General features: G+C 40.6%; 1 protein-coding gene across 12 annotated transcripts in view; it reads right to left on the reverse strand.

The window, feature by feature from the left end:
• Positions 1-20208, reverse strand: part of akap9 (A kinase (PRKA) anchor protein 9) — a 56609-nt gene that overhangs the window by 33018 nt on the left and 3383 nt on the right. For 11 of the 12 annotated variants that reach the window (XM_034600683.1, XM_034600684.1, XM_034600689.1 and 8 more), the window contains exons 2-16: positions 15184-15456; positions 12712-12756; positions 11892-11954; positions 10724-10858; positions 10419-10574; positions 10039-10236; positions 7046-9928; positions 5585-5665; positions 3541-3688; positions 3254-3324; positions 2686-2803; positions 2396-2493; positions 2205-2307; positions 1678-1906; positions 82-142 (exon numbers count right to left, since the gene is read on the reverse strand). In XM_034600683.1, the coding sequence (XP_034456574.1) occupies positions 82-142; positions 1678-1906; positions 2205-2307; positions 2396-2493; positions 2686-2803; positions 3254-3324; positions 3541-3688; positions 5585-5665; positions 7046-9928; positions 10039-10236; positions 10419-10574; positions 10724-10858; positions 11892-11954; positions 12712-12756; positions 15184-15456 (4662 nt within the window). The remainder of the gene's footprint in view (positions 1-81; positions 143-1677; positions 1907-2204; positions 2308-2395; positions 2494-2685; positions 2804-3253; positions 3325-3540; positions 3689-5584; positions 5666-7045; positions 9929-10038; positions 10237-10418; positions 10575-10723; positions 10859-11891; positions 11955-12711; positions 12757-15183; positions 15457-20208) is intronic. The other variant, XM_034600688.1, reaches the window with a different exon arrangement.

Here is a 20208-nt window from a genome sequence, read left to right on the forward strand (position 1 = left end):
ATGTACACGTTTCAGCTCATAGTGGGATGTGATGCATGTGACGTGAGGGGTTTAGATGAGACCAAAATTTAGAAGCCAAACCTTTAGGTCCTCGCTGCGCTCGTCTGTCCTCTCAGAGCCGGACTCAGGAACTGTGGACAGGCTGAAAGTCAGAAAGCAAAATTTATTGTTCTGTGAACTAGACATGAGTTTAAAAGTTTACAGATTTTAATTTGATTTTTTTATTTTTAATACAATATAACAGAAAAGAATGAAGGTAATAACATGAATTTAATTCGTAATTCTTCTGCATCTATAAGGACCATGAAGCTGTGTACTAGGGGCACTGTTTCTGATATTATTATTTTTAATATTTTCATTATCAATACAATTCCTGTTTTTTTTTATTGATAATGAGTTAATATGCATATTTTTTTTAATTGTTCTCGTCCAAAGTGGCATTTTCAAATTCTTAACTAATAATCCAAAACAACTAAGTGGACATACATATTACACAATAATGCAAATATTTGTATACCGTCAGGATATATGTGAAGTTAATTGGAACTAATAGAAATCCACGTTTTACTGCATGTCTGGAAATCTTTTTCTAAAACATGAAACTACAATATTAAGTGTATTTAGAGAATCAAACAGTGGAGGGCAGCAGCATCTTAGTTTTCACAGCAACAGTGGGACTCACCCACAGTAATCTAGATGATAGAATATTAATTATTCTGTGAGCATATGTCATCACTAGTATTTCAGAGATATTAATTGTTTATAGTTAACTATGGTTTACATTGTCTTTTTTGCAGGTTCTAGTCCTTACACAGGAATAAATAAAAAGCCATGTGTGATAAACCGGTTATACGACAGACTATATATATATATCTTTGTATATGTTAAAGTCAGAGGTGCTTTTGTCACTTCAACCTGAGATTCATTAAAAAAAACAATTTGGTTTAATCTTCTGAGCACTTCATGTTGAGTGCCTCAAATTCATCTTGTTTCCTACGCAGCACATCAGTGCTTCAATGATCACTTCCATCAGGAAGCCATCTGGAATAGTTGAAAAGGCACTTTTATAGGTTAGAGGACTAACAAAAGGCCTGAATGGCACTTTACACAAACTGGTGAATATTTCATTAGTCGAGTCTTTGTCGTCAACGGAACTGGGTCATGAAGCTTCCACATGCTACACAGCATGTGCAGACCAGCAGATGTTAGATTATGTAGCTCAGTATGTTTATATATGCACTGTATAAGTCAATCAACTATTTACATGAGTTCCTCTAATTTAAAGTAAGCTGAATTAGAAGAATCCGTGAAAGAGAAAATCAAACCAAATAGTCTAATATACTAAGTTTAATTGATTGGATCACCATTTTCTCTTACCACTGTGACACAGCAAGAGGGTTCTGGGTTCGAACCTGGGTTCGGTTCCTCCTGTGTGGAGTCTGCATGTTCTCCCCGTGTCTGTGTGGGTGTTCTAAGAGGAGTCTGGTTTCCTCCCACAGTCCAAAGATATACAGCTTAGGTTACCTGATGACTCTTAATTGACTATAGGAGTGTGAATGGTTGTTTGTCTAGGTATGTATGCCCTGCGATACGCTGGGGACCTGTCTAGGATGAACCCGCTGTACCCATTTTCTAAAAACTTGTGTCATTTGTGTTGTGTTTTCACAGTGTCCTCACCTGTAGTGGGTCTGTGTGCTTGTGGCCAACTGCAGTTGCTGCTGCAGCAGGAAGAGCTCAGTGGCGTATCGCTCCTCTGCCTCTGTGGCCTGCTCTTGGTAGTGAGCTCTGAGACGCTCCAGCTCTTGTCTGTGACTCTCCTCCAGCTGGAGCTGCTTCTCCTGAGCCTCCACCTTCAGCTTCTGTAACTCACTGGCTATGGAGGGAGATGGTGCCCCAGCCTGCTCCTCTGAACACAGCGATAAAGAGGAGAAATGTGAAAGATGCTCAACTGGGTAGTATTTATGATTAGAATAAATGAAACTTTAAATGTTCGTCATCTATGAGAAGTAAGACATTCATGTGCAAATAGAAACAAATCAAAACAATGAACAATACGACCACATCTAAAAACAGGTAAGAGAAATTTGCCATTTACAGGTATGTGTTTTTCAGTATATGCACATTCAGGGTGTGGAAAGTTTCAAGATATTACTGTTTTACCTGTTTGATTTAGAATTTTAATTATTGATTTTATCTCTGTTTACCTTTGCTGGAGGAGCTACAGCTGGCAACCTGCACACGTAGGTCAGAGATCTCCTTCTCACTGCGGCTTTTCAGCTCATCGAACGCCATCTGCAGTTCCATCATCTGTGACGCAGACGGATTGGTTAGTGTGTCTCTGTTGACTCCGTTATCCACCTCTGTTCGTTCAACAGACTCAGTCTACAGATTTTACCTTGTCAACATCAACCCTCAGCAGAGCCTGGAGCTGTGACAGTCTCTGATGCTCCTGTTCGATCCTCTCCCTCACCTGATGAAGACCTCTGTATAGCTCTACAATTAGAGACAGAATTGTGTCATAGATTAAAATCCTTTTAGACTCTTTTGTTTTATTCAAAAATGTACACTGGATTTAGAATATACAGTTATACACAGATATGCTGCATTCACTTGAAAAACATGTTTTTCTGTAGTACTTGTACTTGTACTCTGTAGTAAAAAAAAGTATTCTATGAATAAATTTACCTCTGGCCTCCTGTATAATGGAGGTGGATTCACTAGTTTCTGGTCTTTCCTCTGAAGGGGGCTGCCAGCTCAGATCAACACTTTCCAAAAACTCTTCTCCAAACAGCTTTCGAAAAGACTGAAAGAGACATGGTTTGCACACTGTTTTAATGTAGAGACACAAAACATTCACCCTAATTACAGTATTTGTATTTATATAATTACCTCCGCCAAGGAGGTAATGTTTTCACCCATGTCCCCTTGTTGGTTGGTTGGTTTGTTTGTTTGTTTGTTTGTCAGTGGGATAACACAAAACTACTGAACAGGTTTCCATGAAACTCCGTGAAAGGTTGGAACACGGGCCAAGAAAGAACACATTCAAGTTTGGCACAGATCTGGACGAAGGCGCTGAGGAATTGTTTTTATCACTTCCTTTAACATTGTTTTTGACATTTTCACCAATTTTCCAGGGAATAGTATTTGATATTTGAGTGTGCTTAATTTGGTTGGATAGAATTTAAGGGGACTTTTGGGTGTTGGCGGAGGTCAATGCTCTACTGAGTGCCATTCTAGTTATAAATATAATTACCAGAATGATCTCGATGCATTCTTCTGACACGGCTTGTAACATGTTCTGATATTTGAAGAATTTTGGCTCATCTGTGAAAAAAAAGCAGAAAATTCAACATAATTAATTTAATATTTCAAATGTTCTAAATGTTTCATAAAAAACACACAGACGATGATAAACAGAGTAGAAAAACAATGCTTGATGTATCAGCCAACCAAAATCCTGTTCTGTTTTTGATCCATCAAAGCACATAAAGGGACCACTGCTTTACCAGAAACAAGGCAATCAACTGCACATCAGCTCACCCAGGACACTGTGAACTTTCTGGTTTTGCAATTTCAGCTCCAGGGAGTGTGTGCGGGCGTCCGTCTCTTCCTGCAGCAGCTCGAGATGGGCGGCGTGGATCTGAGACAGGCTGATGCGCTGGGCCTCCATCTGCAGCCGGCACTCACCCTTAAGACAAGAAGAAGACATCAACATAAATAACGTAGTTGGAAAAATGCGCAGGGGAAAACATGTTTCCGTGGATATGAGAGTGTTTGTCCTAATGTTCCTAACAATGGTCAATAAGACTAGAATTATCGCAGCGCAGTTGTAATCAGCAAATTAATTTTTGAGCTATGGCAAAAATGTGTTTTGCAAGGAAACAGTGAATTTGAGGTTGGAAGTCGTAAAAAGAACAGGAAAATATCACTTATAATTAATTACAAATTATACCGAGCAGCATGTTACCGTGTTTGTTAATTAGAACGACTAAATGATGAATCCTGTTTCTATTTCAGAGCAGTGGCACAAGGCACCTGTTTTAAGGAGAAGAGGTCTGCCATTACCACTTCTGTGACAGAGAACAAAAGGCACACGGCGAGCCTTCCTCTAATAATGCATAATGCATTAGCACTAATTGGTCAGGGCTTCACATTTATGAAATTGCGATTCTTTTACCTTTGATGTCAGACGTTTTTTAATGTGCACTCTGCATCTTGAATTAAGCTGCATTCATATTGCTTTGTCCTCATCCACACTATATCTAATGGCGCAGTGAAGAGAGGCCTTTTAAAGCTGTAATCACTCACATGCTGCTGCTCAAAATCACAAAAGACGAACAGTAACGAACAAAGAGACGACAGGTCTGTTGTGACGTTTTAAACACACACCCACAAATGCGTTTTCTGAGAAACATAATTTCTACTAAATTAATATAACCTATAAAAACATGAAGCATTTATTACCCCTTGCGCAGGAACGCATCTTGAAAAAGGGGTGAGTTGTTAAGTGTCACGATAGACTGTATACAAAGATGGATGACATGACAGCTCCCTGAAAGTGAAGCCAAATCATCTGGATCGCCACCTGGTGGCTGGCTGTAGTATAGGTCATAAACCCAGCCTCCTCCAAGTAAGGGGATAAAGAGTCAAAACACACTTTGAATAAAAATGTCTCAAAGATGGTTTCTGTCATTTTAGGTCATACTGATGTTTGTTCAAATGTTTATTTTCTTAGTAAGTTTGGTTTTAATTAGTTCTTTGATGCTATGAAAATGGAGATTGAGAAATCATTGTTGACAATGACATGTATTGGCTGGACCTCGAGACCACAGCTCCATCTCCTGAACGACTCTGGTTCCAAATGATGTAAAAACATGGTGCCACCCTTGTTCAGGATATTTTGGCTTAATTTTTGTACAACAGGAGGAAGTGGAGGCGTCGTCCATCTTTACGTATGAAGTGGTCCATGCAGACCTGTTTTACGGCTCATGCAACAATAATCTGCAGCTCATCAAATCAGGAAATGGACTTAAATTAAATACTCTGCCCTCCATGCCTATTTACCGAGAAGTTTCATAGGTTTTTTAGATTTCATGGAATATTTTGGTGCAGCAACTTATGAACAGTTTAGTAGTTGCTAGGAAATCTCTCTCTGACAGCTGCCTTGGGCGCCGTCAAGAATCATCTTCCAGCGCAACAACAGTGTGATGTCACGGACAGGTTGGCTGATGAAAGATGTTTATAGCCAAACTATTTCCTCTTTATTTCCTTCACAGTTCAGTATTGCCCTGCTCTGTAAATGTTTCGAGGCCTCTCATACAATTACTGGCACAGCTAAATATTTGTATCCGCTAATTGACTGCAGTCGCTCTGCAGTCACGACGCTGTTGTTTTACTGTTTTAATTAGCGCGGAAATGTTTCAGGGGCACTAAGTAAATATCATTACACCCCCACATTAAGAGGAGGTATTCATCAAGCTGAAATAATACAAAACTGCTATATGAGCATCTGTTTATTGAGCATTAGATTGTTTGGTGTTCTGTATCAAAGTCAAGGGCAGGAAGTTAGCTAAGTGCCATTTACATGCTCAGTTGTCTCTCCTCCCTCTTCTTTCTGGCACACGTCAGGCTCCGTGTGATGGCCGTCAGTCCCATGTTGGCTCACCTGAACAAGAAGAAGAAACAATATTGTAGTTTTTTTTTTTTTTAAAAACCTGTTTTGAAATATTACCCCAATACAAATGCAGACAAATAGGACGTGATGGACAGAAAGACAAGATGAATCATTATGGATCACTTCCTGAGAGGGAGAGTGAGTGGAGACAGTCTGTAATTAAAATTGTCCGGCTACATTTCAGAATGAAATAGTTCTGATGATTGTCTGTTTTTTCTTTATTCAAATTCAGGTTCACAGTGAAGCTGTTTATTAAACCTGTGCAATTAGGTTTTCATGTAGTTGGTCATTGTGAGGGATTGACTATACATAAAATTTCATCTAAAAAGCACCTGATTTAAGTTCTGGTCTTGACAGTACAAAGGTAGAACATCTTACATGAACATCAAGACATATTGAATAAAAAGTAATTTCCCCACATCACTAAGCATTAAAGAAATATGTAAAATCATTTTTTAAGGCTTCTAAACTTGCATTTCAGGTGTTTTTTTGGTCAAGCACACAGAAAATACTCCAACCCAGGAACTGACGAAAAGCAAAACAGAACACAGATGTGAAATGGCAGACAGACACTGTAAACTATCTTTTGTCTGGTGTAACTGAGACAGAGCTTGAAGTGACAGAGACACACAGACGTGATTGGGGTAAAATGGCTTCTCACCTCAAACCCTTCACTCCCTGCAGGATGGAAAGAAACTAGAATGTACACATTTCTACACAATGGCAATGATTCAAAGCTGTCAGAAGACTGTGGGTGATTGTTTTCCTTTCTTTTCAATTTTCCGTCCTTTTTCAAAGCAACATCGCATTCAGATTGCGGACTAGCAGCATCAAATGAAAGCACATTATAAATATTGCATGGCTCCCTTTAAAAGGTAGAAATCTCACCTCACGGCTCTGTGCAGGGTGGAATCTCTTTTACATTATATTCATGCAAGTGCCACCTTGATGCCAATGAATGGTCCTCACAAACTTAATAAAGAACATGGCTATCTAATAGTCTGACTGTGCAGCTCAATGCTCCCTTCGAGTGATAAGCCTTTATGCAATTTGCACTCATGACTGTCACTAGGGAGAAAACATGACAGTGCTAAGATCCCTCAGTCATATGTTCCATGTCTAAGCTCTATGTGGCTATGAAGGCTGTGCACACATTTGTGATGAGGCTAATTACAACATGAGACATCACAGGATTAATTGTGAATGAGATGCACGCCTCTGTCACTGCACTTTTTTTTTTGACACATTTTTTGAAAAGCCCCCGATTCAATCTAACATGTAATTTAATTCCGACTTAAAAAGGCAGAGAAAAGGCAGTGCAGTGGTTTTAGTAGAGAGTGGTGCAGTAGCTGTGTGCGAGTGAGCGCCTACCCGTTTGTTGATGTAGCCTCTGCCTCCGTCTCCCTGGTACCCGTCAGTGGAGTCCTCCTTACTGGCCCTCTCCTGTGGACATGACATAACCTGGCTCTCCATCTGAGTCTGCTTCTCCTGCTCTGCGGCACTTGCAGCTCTCTCTTCCTCCGCCGCTGCGTCCTCTTCCTCCTCCCTCTGCGTTTCTTCTCTGCTGCCTGACGGAGAAGTGACCACTTTGCGCTCCTGCTTCGACCTCTGCCGTCTCTTGCGCCTGCTTGACCCTGAGGCTGTGGACTTCTGTGGCGAGGATCGTCCTTCCACAGGTCCCTCCCCCACAGACTGGACTGCCGCTGCATTAGTCTGCAAAAGCTTCTCGAGATCCAGGGTCTGCTTGATGTTGTCTCTCTCAGCTTCAGCTGTCCGCAGCAGGGACTGAAGAGCCTTTATCTCCTCTCGCAGAGATTGAATCTCAGAGTGATGATCCTCAAAAGAACTAACTGGCTCAGCAACTTCCTCTTCTTTCTGGAGCTTAGCTTTTCTCTGGGCATCCTGCCCCCTCGCCTGCTCTCTTATAATCTCTTGTTCTTTTTCCAGTTCTTTTCCTAGGCTTTCATTCTGGGCCATGGCCGTTGCGTTTTCTTTTCTCACGTTCATCAGCTCGTCCCCCAGCTGTCCCACTTTGCTCTCCGTGAACATGAGTTTCTCTGTAACTTCAGAAACCCTACCAGCCAGGATTTCCTTCTCACCCAAAGTAACATTCAGTCTCTCCATTAGCTCAGTAGTAACTTTTTTGACCAAAGCTTCATTCTCTTTTTTCGCATCCTCCAATTTGATATCGCTGCTGCTCTCCTCCAGATCCCGAATCTGTGACTGAAGGTTGGCAATTTTTGCCGTTGACTCATGTGTCTCCTTCAGTGTCCTCTCTTCTAACTGTGTCTTTGCCTCAATGAGACACATGTACTCCGCCTTTAGCTCCTGGTAGTTGACCTCAAAATTCTTTTCGGCGAATGAGAAAGTAGTCCTCTGGTTTTCAATTTTCTCTCTGAGCTCGTCTACTATTTGCTGAATTTGATTATTTTCTGTTGTCAGTGTCTCAATTTCCAAAAAGTTTGAGTCCAACTCTTCTTTTAAAGTGTTATTAGATTCTATCAAGCTTGTCTTTTCTAATTCCTGCTCTTTCCACTTGTTCTGCCAGGATTGTTCTTTATCTATTGTCTGTTTTTGCATCACTTCTTTCTTTCCTCGTAACGTCTGAATTTCATTTTCCATTCTAGCTCGTTCTTCTCCTCCCTTTCTCAGTTCCTCGATCTCCACCTGAAGCTCTTTGAGCTGCTGGACAAGCTCATCTGCTTTGGAGCTGTGCAAAGCCAGCTTGAGGTCTTCTTTCAGGCCAAGAATTTGGTGCAGAAGCTCATCTCGCTCTGTGGCAAAATTTGCCTTGTCTCTTCGCGACAGATGCAGCTCTTCTTCGTAACCAACACGCAGCTCATGCAACACTCTCTCGTGTTTGACAGCAGCTTCATTGAGAAGGTTTTCTGTGTTCATGAAGCCCTCCCTCTGCAATTCTTCCCGCAGATGGGTCAGCTCTTCCTCATGGCTGAACAGAAGCTTAGTCCTGAGCCGGTCCAGCTCTGCCTCTTGAGACTCGGCCATGAGGTCCAGTACAGCATCTTTCTCCCTCTCTAGCATCTCCAACTTGATCTTGTAGTTGGTTACTTCTGATTCATGTTTAGTTTCTACGTCTTGAGCAGCTTCCTGAGCCGCGGCCAGCTCGCTCTTCAGACCGTCAATAGTCTCCTGGAGGCGCTGCAGTTCACCCAGTTGGCTTTCCTGAGAGATAAGACTGTGGGAGACCTGCTCCACTTTTTCGTTAGTAGAACAAAGATCCTGAAGAAGATCCTCAACCTTGACCTGCAGGTGGAGTTTTTCTTGGGAGACTTGGCTTAGCTCGTGTATGGTTTCATCATGCATTGCTTGGAATTGCTCTACTGTCTCCCGAAGCTCCTTAATCTTAGCATTGAGACTGTCCACCTCAGCGGCGCTAAGAGTGGAGCTTTGAGACAGTCGTGCTTTCAAAAGCTCGAGCTCAGAACTATGTAGCTCAGTCAATTGCTCCACTTTTGCTGCATGTTGTAAATTAAGCTCCAGCTTCATTTGGACAATTTGCTGGCCGTACATCTCGTCCAGCTCTGCCCTGAGAACTTCGAGCTTCTTTCCAGTCTCTTCCTGCATTTTTTGGATGGCGTCACTTTCCGTCAGGCTGCCCTGGTGACAGCGTTTCTGCAGATCCTCCACTGTGCCCATGAGCTGCATGATTTCATTAGAAGACATTCGCACTTTCTGTCTGGAGTTTGAAAGTTCACCCTTACAACTTTCGAACTCTGCTCGCTCATTCTCCAGTTCCAATTTACAACTCTCCATTTCACCCTTACGGCTCTCCAAGTCCGACTTGGTGCTCTCCAACTCATCCAGACATTTTTCAAGCTCTGATTCTTTTGTGTCCATTCGCTGCTGGATATCACGCAGGCGTTTTTCCGAGGTCTCGAGCTCATCCTCGAGCTGTGAGAGAGAGCCGTCACGTTCTGAAATGACCCTCCCTTGCTCTGCTATGATCAGGTCTTTCTCGTCTGATTGCTGTATAATATTTTCATTTGAAGTCCTTGCCACAAGAGCCAGTTCCTCTCTGAGCAGGGTTAATGACCTCTCGTGCTCCGTGATTATTGCAGTTTGCCCTGATATAAACAGACTTTTCTCTTCCAGTGTTTGTACAAAAGACTCCTCGGCCACTCTCAATTCCATCACCAGCTGCTCCTGACCCGCAAGGACTTTTTCTTGTTCAGCAATCAGCAGGTCCTTTTTGTTCATCCTCTGTGTAAATGACTCGTCCGATCTTCGTCCTGACTGCAAAGACAACAAAGGGTGAAATTGAGAACATAATGTGCAACCACTCAAATTTTACAGAATAAAATCTAAAATATATCTGATAACCGAAACACTAAGTAACTTCTCACCATCTCCATCTCATTGAGTTTGTGTTGGAGCTGGCTGATGTGCTCTTGCTGTTCACTGCTCCTCTCCTGGTGCTTTCTGGACTCCACGTTCATTTCCTCCAGCTGCTGTTGGTACTGGACAAGCTGCTGCCTGGTCTGCAGAAGACCAGTTGCAGTGCTGGTGTGGCTGGTGTTCCTTAGTGTTTCGCCCGCCTGCAGCTGTAATAAAGGAAACCTGTCACTTTCTGTTTATAATATGTACAAACTCCTCACACACACATGAATTGCTTATTGGACAGATGGATAAAAAACAGAAGTACAAGCAATAACTGTATAAAAATGATAGAATAAAGGAATTTAACACAAGACTTTTAACTAAAAAACATTCTCTGCATTCCCACCTGCTGGAACTGAATTTGTAATTTTTGACTTTGCTCTGTCAGCTGCAGGAATTCTTTCATGATCTCGTCTTTCTCTTCACGGGCCTGCTGAAGGTTTGACGTGAGCTGCGTGATGATGCCATCCCGCTGCTTCAGAGCAGCTTCAAAATCCTGCAGCTGTAAAAGTAATATTGCACAAGTAAATAGACCTTACATTGAGATTGAGAACAAACAGATATTAAGCAAGTTTAGCCTTAATGTAAAGATGAGAAAGAAATGCTAAAAGTCCAAAATAAAATATCCAATTATCTTATTAAAATATCTACCTGCTGCACTCCCTCTGTACCAAAGGCAGCTCTGATTTCCTCCGGACTCAGCTCCTCCACTGCCTGGGTCTTGGCAGCAAGTGCGTCCTGCATTGTACCTCCTTTGGTCCCCTGTGGCAGGGACTCAACCTCCTCCTGAACAGCAAAATAACAGTAAGAGGCAGCGGCGCATTTACAAAGCTTTAGAACACAAGATGAGGTTTCACGAATGAGCTTAGCTCATAGTCACCACTCCAGAGAAACAGCAGTTAGTTGCAAGAGTCAGGGCCACATGAAGGAATGCATCGTAAATATGTTAATGTTATCAACTGGTGAAGAGTTATTTGTTTCAACTTCCCCAAAAAAGGACAACTATACACTTTACAGCTGCTAGTCGAGATGCTTAACTACTGTATTGCTTTGATTCTGTCCCTTAATTTCTTCTTTGCTCTACAGAGAGGGGATAGAAACACTCACATATCACTGTTGCCTCACTTTCTCTTTAAAAGATGCAGAGCTGTACAATGCTGATCAAATGGGGAATAATTCAGGTTTCATCCCACATAAAAAAAATCTTAACTTCATCTGAAAAATTAATGAAATGAAAAATGTTTTATACATTATGGTAAGATATGTAGCCCTTATATATTTCAAACACAAGTTAATTCGACAGATGAGCTCTGACTGGCTTCATGTACTAAAACTCATCCCCAACACGAGTCATCCTGCATTCAGTGTCTGACTTGCCATCTCCTTGGTTTTTGTCTCCTTTGTTCGAATATCACAATAGGGAATATAAAGAGAGCTGGTCTTTTACGTAACAACTCCTGTCCTCTTTCCTTCAAGCACTACAATGTCTTGTTCCTTCTTTTCCACTTTTCACCCTCCCTCATTTCATTCTCCTGCAGCTGCCAGAAATAATGTGCAATCCGAATATGTCACAAAGTCCTGTAGAGTCAACTCCTGTTCCATTTCTTCTTTAAAAATATAATTTATATTTCCCACATCATAGCTCCCACAGTCTTTGGATATATGCTCAGGTTAAATACAGCATAAAAACAGGCGTGGTTAGTGGGTTACGGGAAATCTTGCAGAAGACTAAAATGTTAAGTCAACAGAGTCAATACAGCAGCCAGAGGGTTTGCTAGCAAAGCAGAGCCAGAGGAACCGCCTGATCAGATTACTGTACCCAGATAAAATCCTTCGCAGACATCATTAGATTCTCTGACATCTCATCGAGGCATCCATTTACCTGTTAATTCACAAGGTTGTCAGTGAAACATTAAGGTTTGGGAAGTGCAACGAAAAAGGCCACACGATTTCAGAAATCATCTGATCTTTTGTACGATTTAATTATCTTTAAAATCTTCTGAAATGTTGGTCACAATCACAGTTAAATATTTAAAGAATTTCAGATAATACTGTTTTGTATTGTCCCATTTTTAGAGACTGACTGGCTCATGGTCAGAGCAGGTGTACGGTGGCCATTAGGGACACTCTTTAAAAACATGAAAATGATTTATGCACCAAAGACACATTATCGTATTGTCACCTGTCAATTGGTCGGACTCAGTAGTTACAGCTGATGAGATAAACCATGATACTGACTCACTACAGTGATATGCCTCCTTCCACTTGTTTCCAGTCTTAAGAACCATGTCAAAAGAAAATGGCAGGTATATGCTGTTAATTTATTTAACAAGCTACATGTAATTAACGGAAAACCTTGACAGTAAGTGGCAGGTGACAAGCCACATGCTAAATCTTCCTTGGTCTGGGAATTTCTGCAAAAACATTGTCTAAACCAGTTCCCATCAGTAACTTCGTATTTAGGATTTTCCAAAAACAGAGAGAGACACAGATGTGACAATAAATCCCCTGTGATACAACCACACCAGCAGTCATATGAAGAGATTCAGAGAAACACTGAAACATTTTGATTTACCATTAAATTAAACAAATAAAAGTTCAACAGGTGAGAATATATATTTTGAGAGCGGTCATCTCACCTCTGAGGAATAATCTTCAGCAGTAGTGGACACTTCACTCTCCGGCTGCAACAAAAAAACATTAAAGCCATTTCATCAATACAGAATAAAGAAAACTTTACTGAATTTATCACATTTATCCCAAAGAAAAACCTTAAATCCATCAATTTTGGGGTCTTTTAATGCAAAAATGAAAAGAGGTCCCAATTTTTCCAGAAAGTTTTCTTAATCTACACTATAATTCAACATAATATAAAATCAACATACTCAAATATTCAGTCATAACAATCAGTAACAATGCTTAACTTGCGTCCTACTTCGGAGGACGCTCTGCATTCAAATATGGGTTTAACCCACTTCTTCCACACAGCTCCTTTCTCTCCCCCCCCCCACGCAGAGCAATGATGGCCAATATTGAAATCTATTTTTGATTTAATTCTTAGGTCATAATATGAAACTGCGTGGGGCCAGCACAGGAGAAAATGAACAGGTTTCGTTTTAAGTGATAGCAGAACTTGGACGTCACCTCAAACTGTGGGTGGCAGGATGCACAAAGTAGATAATTGGTTTGATAACATGTGACATGACAGGGGATGAGATCCTAAAGCTGGATCCATTTTGGACCCAGTTACCAGTCGGCAAAATAACTGGATTCATTTAATTGGGAAAGAAACAAATCTCTGATCATATATTAGTTCCTGATAGTAACGGTTTGTGTGCATGATTGAATGCTTCTTCCCTCCCAACCAACCAGAGTTAATGAGACATCTTAAAGTCGTAGCTATTTTAGCCTTTAGTCACTTGTTGACAGGTAAAACCTATTAACATTCAATTAGGCATCTAAAAGGACTCAGATTCGATAAGTGGATTAGATACTGGATCTAAATTTAATAAAATGCTCTTGACAATAGAAACTCTTTAAAAAGGGAGTTTGATGCAAAGTTTACTTCCAGGCGCTGAAGTTAAAGAGGCATCAATGACTCAACACATTATAATACATTTGAGATGCTGCGAAAAACTGTCGTGACATTAAGGAACCTTTCGGTTTCCGCTTTGTTTCCACAGCAACCACTTTAAATCTCACAGAAAGCAGCATCGTCACAAAAATCTCTGAAAAGATCCGAGCACCGTGACGCTTTTTTCTGGGACAAGAAAGAAAAAGTGTGAGAGCAAATTTAATTAAATAAAATAAATATTCTCTTTAGAAACTCTTTTTGTAAGAGCTGTGGGTCAGTCCCAAGGTTAAAAAAATGAAAGAATGAAAAAAATAAACACTTCATACTTTCAATCAGCCCTTAAGGTCTGCAGAAAAGTGTTGCAAGGCCACAGGAATTGGTCCCACAGACTAACGCCTCCCTACCTGTTTAAAGGAAACCGTCTGTTTCCATGACAACGGGTAGTTCTGTGGGCATGTACTTCATCAGACGTACAGGGGGTTCAAGGAGAGAGAGGCTGCACGGTGCCGATGAAAAGACTAACAGGGCTCGAATGATGGAGGAAAAAAAACATGTGAGGACCCTTAGCCCTGAGTTTTACATGCTGGATTTATTAGAGGATGATGTAACTGCCGGAATATTTATTTATTGGTCATTATTGAGCCTCTGCTCCAAATCTCCCATTCATCTATAGGAATTCATTGCAGATCTGAAGGTCATGTATGTTTGCAAAGCTTACAGACCAAATGTTAAAACATATATTTTATTAAAATATATATTAATTTGACTGACCATGATTAAAGTCACAAGAATCAAGGCTTAGAGGGGTTGCTGTTATATTTGTGAAATGAATTCACAGAATACATCAACACTGAAAATGTTCTCCTCCCAGTGTTAAGTTTCAAAGAGCATGTTTGATGAAGTTATCGGCCAGTGATGTCTGATGCAATGAAAGAACTAAGGTGCTGAAAGTTCAACCAAATCCCCGACAACCAACTTTAAAAAGTTGAGTTAATTTAAAATGTACATTTATCAATGCTGTATTATTTCTATGAAAAAATGGCCACAAAGCCGCACAACACCATCATACTACAAATCAAATCAAGTATCTGCAAGTAAATGCTGGAGTCTGGCTTACATTTGCACGCCGCCCCCCGAGAGACCGTAGGCAATTCATTCAACTCTCATACTATCTTAGTCACAATTTATTGAAAAAAAGGACTTAAAGGGATCTAAATCAATATTAGTTTAAACTGAATATTGGCCGATGTAAATTAATCAGATTTTTTTACACTCTCAAATATAAACATTGTTAGCAGCCTTAGTTTCCAGCCTCTGCTCTGGGAAATCTCTCAAAGAGGCAACGAGCTGCAGGCTTTGAAAAGAAATCTCAAAATGCATTGAAGGTAATTTAAAAAGTAAAATTTCAGCCTTGAGTTACAACTCATTTGTACAGGTCATCCAGGGGAAATTAATAGACGTGTTCAGAATGTGTCAATATTTCCCACATTCCTTTTCTGGTTGTGATAAAGTAAAAGAAGGAAGTGTGAGGGTCTACCTCTATAGTGTAGGTCTGATCATGCTGGACAGTCTCTCCGCTTCGCAGCATCCTTGCGAAGGTAAACTCCGTGGTGGGGGGGTCTTTAGTTCCCTCTCGTTCTCCATCTCGTCCTCCAACTGGGAAGTCCTCCACCTCTGCAGACTGATTGGGGTCGTACTGCACCTGTCCCTGCGAATCACCCTCTGAATCCTCCGTTGTCCTCTTTTTCTTCTTCCTCTTCTGATTCCTCTGGGAGTCGGCGTGAGCTTTCCTCTGGCGGTACTCTGCCAGCTGGAGAGACAAGAGGGAATCAGACTATTACATATATAGAAATAACATGTTTCAAAGGTCATCCTTGGATGTAAAAATGCATTAGAAAACATTTAAGCAGCCATCATTTTAAAAATGAGTCTCGTCTTAACTCCCAGTCGTTGCCTCCGTTCAGATGTTTGTTTACGTGACCCTTATCTTCAGACTTAAGGGAAATAACCACCTGCTGTAGTCAAGCTCATAACCCATTAGTCTGCCTATATAATTAAGGCTTCAAATTAATTTAAAATATACAAATATTAACCTACTCTGAGTCTGCACAGTTTGGAGAAACCTGAGTGAAACATCTTGTCGGCAAAAGGTTGTGCTCCCAGCTCCAAGTGAATCCTCCCTCCCTGTGTCCATATGACACAACACATGCCTCTTGGTGTGCCAGCGCTCTAATCCCGAGTAAAGGGATTACATTTTCAAACTATGTCAACGATCTGTCCAAACAGCCAATAACATGTTTTTGTGATCTTTGATTCCCTTAAGCATTAAATAAATCCCTTAAAACACAGACATCTCCTGTTTTCTCTCAAGGATTTCCACAAATTTATGAGGCACCGACTCCACTTCATTTCATTGAAAAAACATTAAAACAGAACAAGAGAGTGCTTGTGTGTAATGAGGTTTGGTATTTGGGATTAGAGCTCTTTAAAATCTTTCATTTTCTCAATAGTGTCATGCTGCATTACGGTGTCTCAATTGCAGTCTTTCAATCTTCTACTCATTACTATTCACCCTTACTGAAAATGTTATTTTGAGTAATGTCTTAAAAGGTCTCTTATCAGATACATTTCCTTGAAAACAATTATGAGAAAAATAGGTTTTTGCTTAAAATGATGTCTTCATTTAAGTTATGTAAGTAAGTATTGTATCTGAATGCTGCATTGTAATGTTAATCAAAGGGTATTCATGGTTTATTAACTTTTTGTATTGTTCTGACTTTTGTAAAGATGTACTTTTAATCATGTTTGTTTTTGTGTCAGGATGATGGATTGAAAATTAGCCTTCACAGTTAACTCTGGCTCATTTACAGTATTTTGTCTTTTAATTAATGAGCACTGTCTCTATCAAAACAATAAATAAATAACTACATAAATATCGATTCATTATTAATTTATTTGTATATTTTATTCATCATATATGTGGAAGTGAAGAAATTGAATACTGTCTCTATTTTCCTTGAATTAACACCATTAATAACAAAAGTTTGTTCAAGGACACGTGTGCGACTCTAATCTACTTCACAACTCACTCTCTGAGCAGTTGGTACTGCAGGTGTTCATTATGTACGATGGACGGGTGACAGAAAACAGCTGAGCGGGGCAGACAGCAGGGGCTACAGGTGTCACACCACAGGTGCTGCATGGATCCCCGCGGATATAGATAGGTTGGTTGCCAGGGATACCACGCCAATACTTGCTTACCTGTCTGGGAAATGACTGTGTGCACCATAACAACCCTAAACTGGAGCTGAAATGATTCATCAATTAGTGAATGAAAAAAAATGTATGTGTGTGTGTGTGTGTATAGTGTAGAATGTATAGCTTAATTTATATAGCCTGTTGTATTTGACATTCAGTCCCGTAGCCACATTTTGTTTACTTATGACATAAACAAAATAAATTCCTGACGTTTAAGAAGTTGGAACCAGAGTTTTTTGGGGGGGGTGTTGATTGACTAATCAGTTACTTTCTGCAGCGCTAGTTGTCCCTCACTTGCAGCACAGATTGTATCCACTTACTGTATCAGGCAAACCCCACCCCTGCAGGAGCTTTAACAGTGGGCACTTTTGGACTGGTTTGGCGATGCTCTACAAAAGGTTAGAGGCGGACACGACAGAGCTGAGAGTGGGCGTCGTGATCACGTCTCCCACCTACAACACACGGCTAAAAAGCTCAAAGGGCTCTTGATCTGTGTCTCTGCACCTCCACACACACTCCACCCCTCGTCCAAATATACCCCCCTATCTGTGCTTTCGCGAGAGCTTTATCCATCAAATACCAGGGCACACAGCGAGAGATATGAATGAATGTCAGGCTTACAGAAACAAGGCTGTCCTTTCTGACTGAATCATAGTATCACACAAGCGGCAGTGTGCGATATGCAGAGCACACGCCAGCCAAGATCACGTCCCAAAAAAAACCCCACTGACTTTTGAGGGAACCCTCGCCTTTTATTGAGCTGCTTATCATGGCGAGCTGCCTTATTCTGGCTGCGCAGACCAGAGCATCAGCTGAGCATATGGCGTAAACAGAGACTACGTAGGTGAATCACCATCTGCTGTCTGAACACATTTACACAAGCATATTCCTTTTTTTCACAGGCTTTTTTTCCCCCCTTTAAATCTAATAGTAGCAGACTAACAGCAACAGCATCCAGTGTTAGGTATTTCCTCGATGGTGAGATCCACAGATTGTGATACAATCTGGTGTTAATGGGGCAACAAAAATCAACGTTGTGACTGCAAGAATGAAAACTGTATATATCTACATCTTATGAAGTATAAGGAGAAATATGTAGTAGTTTGGGGATGTAGGAATACAAACACACAGTAACAAGGTTTGGAAATATTACAAGATATAACACACTGGAGAATAATCTACCTGATAACCAGGAAGGAGGTTAACCTCTTCTTTCCATGTGCCAATGACGGTGCCAGCAACACTGTGTTAGACATCACCCACCAACACGAGAGTCTAAATCCTCTGCTTCACCCACACATGCCGGTTAAAACACAGCATCTAAAGCTACCACGGCACCATCTGGTTCATCACCAGTACAGCAGGTGGATAAATCTGAGTCAAGAGGCAAACACAGGCAGTGCAATGACCACAACACATGCATGTCTTACAGAAAAGGGTTGAAACCTGCACTGAAGCCTGTTTACACCTCTAATGGTGTTTATGCTGCAACAGCAACAATACTCAAAATTAGCATATTGCCAGTAAACAGTGTATAAAACAAATTGAATGCTCCATGTACAGAATACCAAGGTAATGTAACACAAGTACTGAACATAAGGTGCTTCTTGGAGATCAAAAAAATCACCTAAAGACTATAAAGTAGCAGATGGATAAATCACCCTCCTTTCACTCTGAAACCTATTCCTCATGCACTTGCCTTTCCATGAAATCCGAGCCACAATCAATGTCAAGTATCCTTCTATCCTCTGCAGAGAGTTATCGAAGTGCTTGTGCACCATCATCATCCTAATGACAGCAGCCTCAGTCTCCCTGCCGAGGAGGCTCTACATGTAAATGTCCTTAGAAAAAAGCTACTTCTTCTACAAGGAAAAAACATCAGTGCACCACACACATATTCCCTGGTAGAAGAAAAAAGACAGAAACCTTCTTTTGTTTTTTCATGTGTAAAAACCACAGCATCGACATGGGCCTAAATAATATTTCTGTTAAAATCATCCTAATTCCAGGCTCAGTAAGTTCAACTATATGATAGATTGTGTCTATAAGTGCATCAAGTGACATGTAGAGGCAACATCCTGGGTTTGAATGTAGCCTATAGGAGGATTTTTGCAGATCCTCACCTTGTTTCATACCCAAATTTAATGCGCAGGGTTTTTCTGGAGTCCTTATACACCAATATGCAGCAGAATTATGTTTTTTGTATAATTCCTTTGAATATATTTCCAGCCATAACAAACTGCAGTTGTTCTGGGTGACATGACTTAGCACTTTCAAGCTTATTATTTGGCAAAAACAAGAGAGTTGTTTGGCATAAGAAGTGGTGTGCATGACCTAACAAACCAGAATGAGTGTGAAAAAGCTGCAAAAAGCATTCTGCTGTGTATCCAAAATAGTTACATCTACCAAAGCCCCATTGAATGAACTGTTGTATTTTAGGCAAAGTGATGATAAATCCTAATCTGAAATTATTGATGCTCTATCTGATGCTGACATTAAAACCCAGGCGGCCTCTTGTGTAGTATGATTGCTCTGTGTCAGACTCAGATTACTGCCTCTGAAGCTCTCTGCAAGGTGCTGACTCTTGACAATATTGTGTCAAGCAAAAACAAAGTCTTTGTGCATTTCAAAGTAAGTGCTCAGTTACCATGAAAGTTCTCAGGACGGCACAGAAATTTAGGTGCGGTTCATCATCCAGGTTAGAGCTAATTAAACCTGGGCAGCTGTTTGACCATCACATTCAATTAATCAAATGAAAATCCCTTCTCAAGCAGGACGACACGCCAAAATAAGACTTTCAACGTGTATTTCAGTGTTTTGTTGCTGAATTACGGATGATAAATACTTTGGTAAAACAGTAAAACTCTGCAGTGTCATATCAACCAATTAGTAAACCACGGTGGTAATAATCCAATCATCACATAGAGCGATGCAGGGTTTGTTCATGCTTAGTCACCTGAAGGATTAGCTATTCAGGCCTTCGCTAAGTAGATTAACTTGTACCTCTGCTGACCTCAGAGCCTCCAACTCTGCCCGACAGTGACACTGACCTTTTGGATGAGCTGTGTTATACATGGTCCAGAAAATGCTCTCCACGGATTATCTTAAATATATACGATTATATAATATTAATATATTTAAGACTTTTTAGGGTCTGAAATTTAGATGATACAATTTTAGGTGGGGGAATCCTGTATTAAAAGGAGAAGGGAACTTAGAGACCACATATCTCTAAAAGTTAATGGGTTCTTTATTGGCCTATAACCTACTATTCTACCAAGTTTCAAGAAAATAAGTTACATAT

This window comes from Hippoglossus hippoglossus, chromosome 11 (genome assembly GCF_009819705.1).
Source record: "Hippoglossus hippoglossus isolate fHipHip1 chromosome 11, fHipHip1.pri, whole genome shotgun sequence".
In the NCBI taxonomy this organism is placed as follows: Eukaryota; Metazoa; Chordata; class Actinopteri; order Pleuronectiformes; family Pleuronectidae; genus Hippoglossus; species Hippoglossus hippoglossus.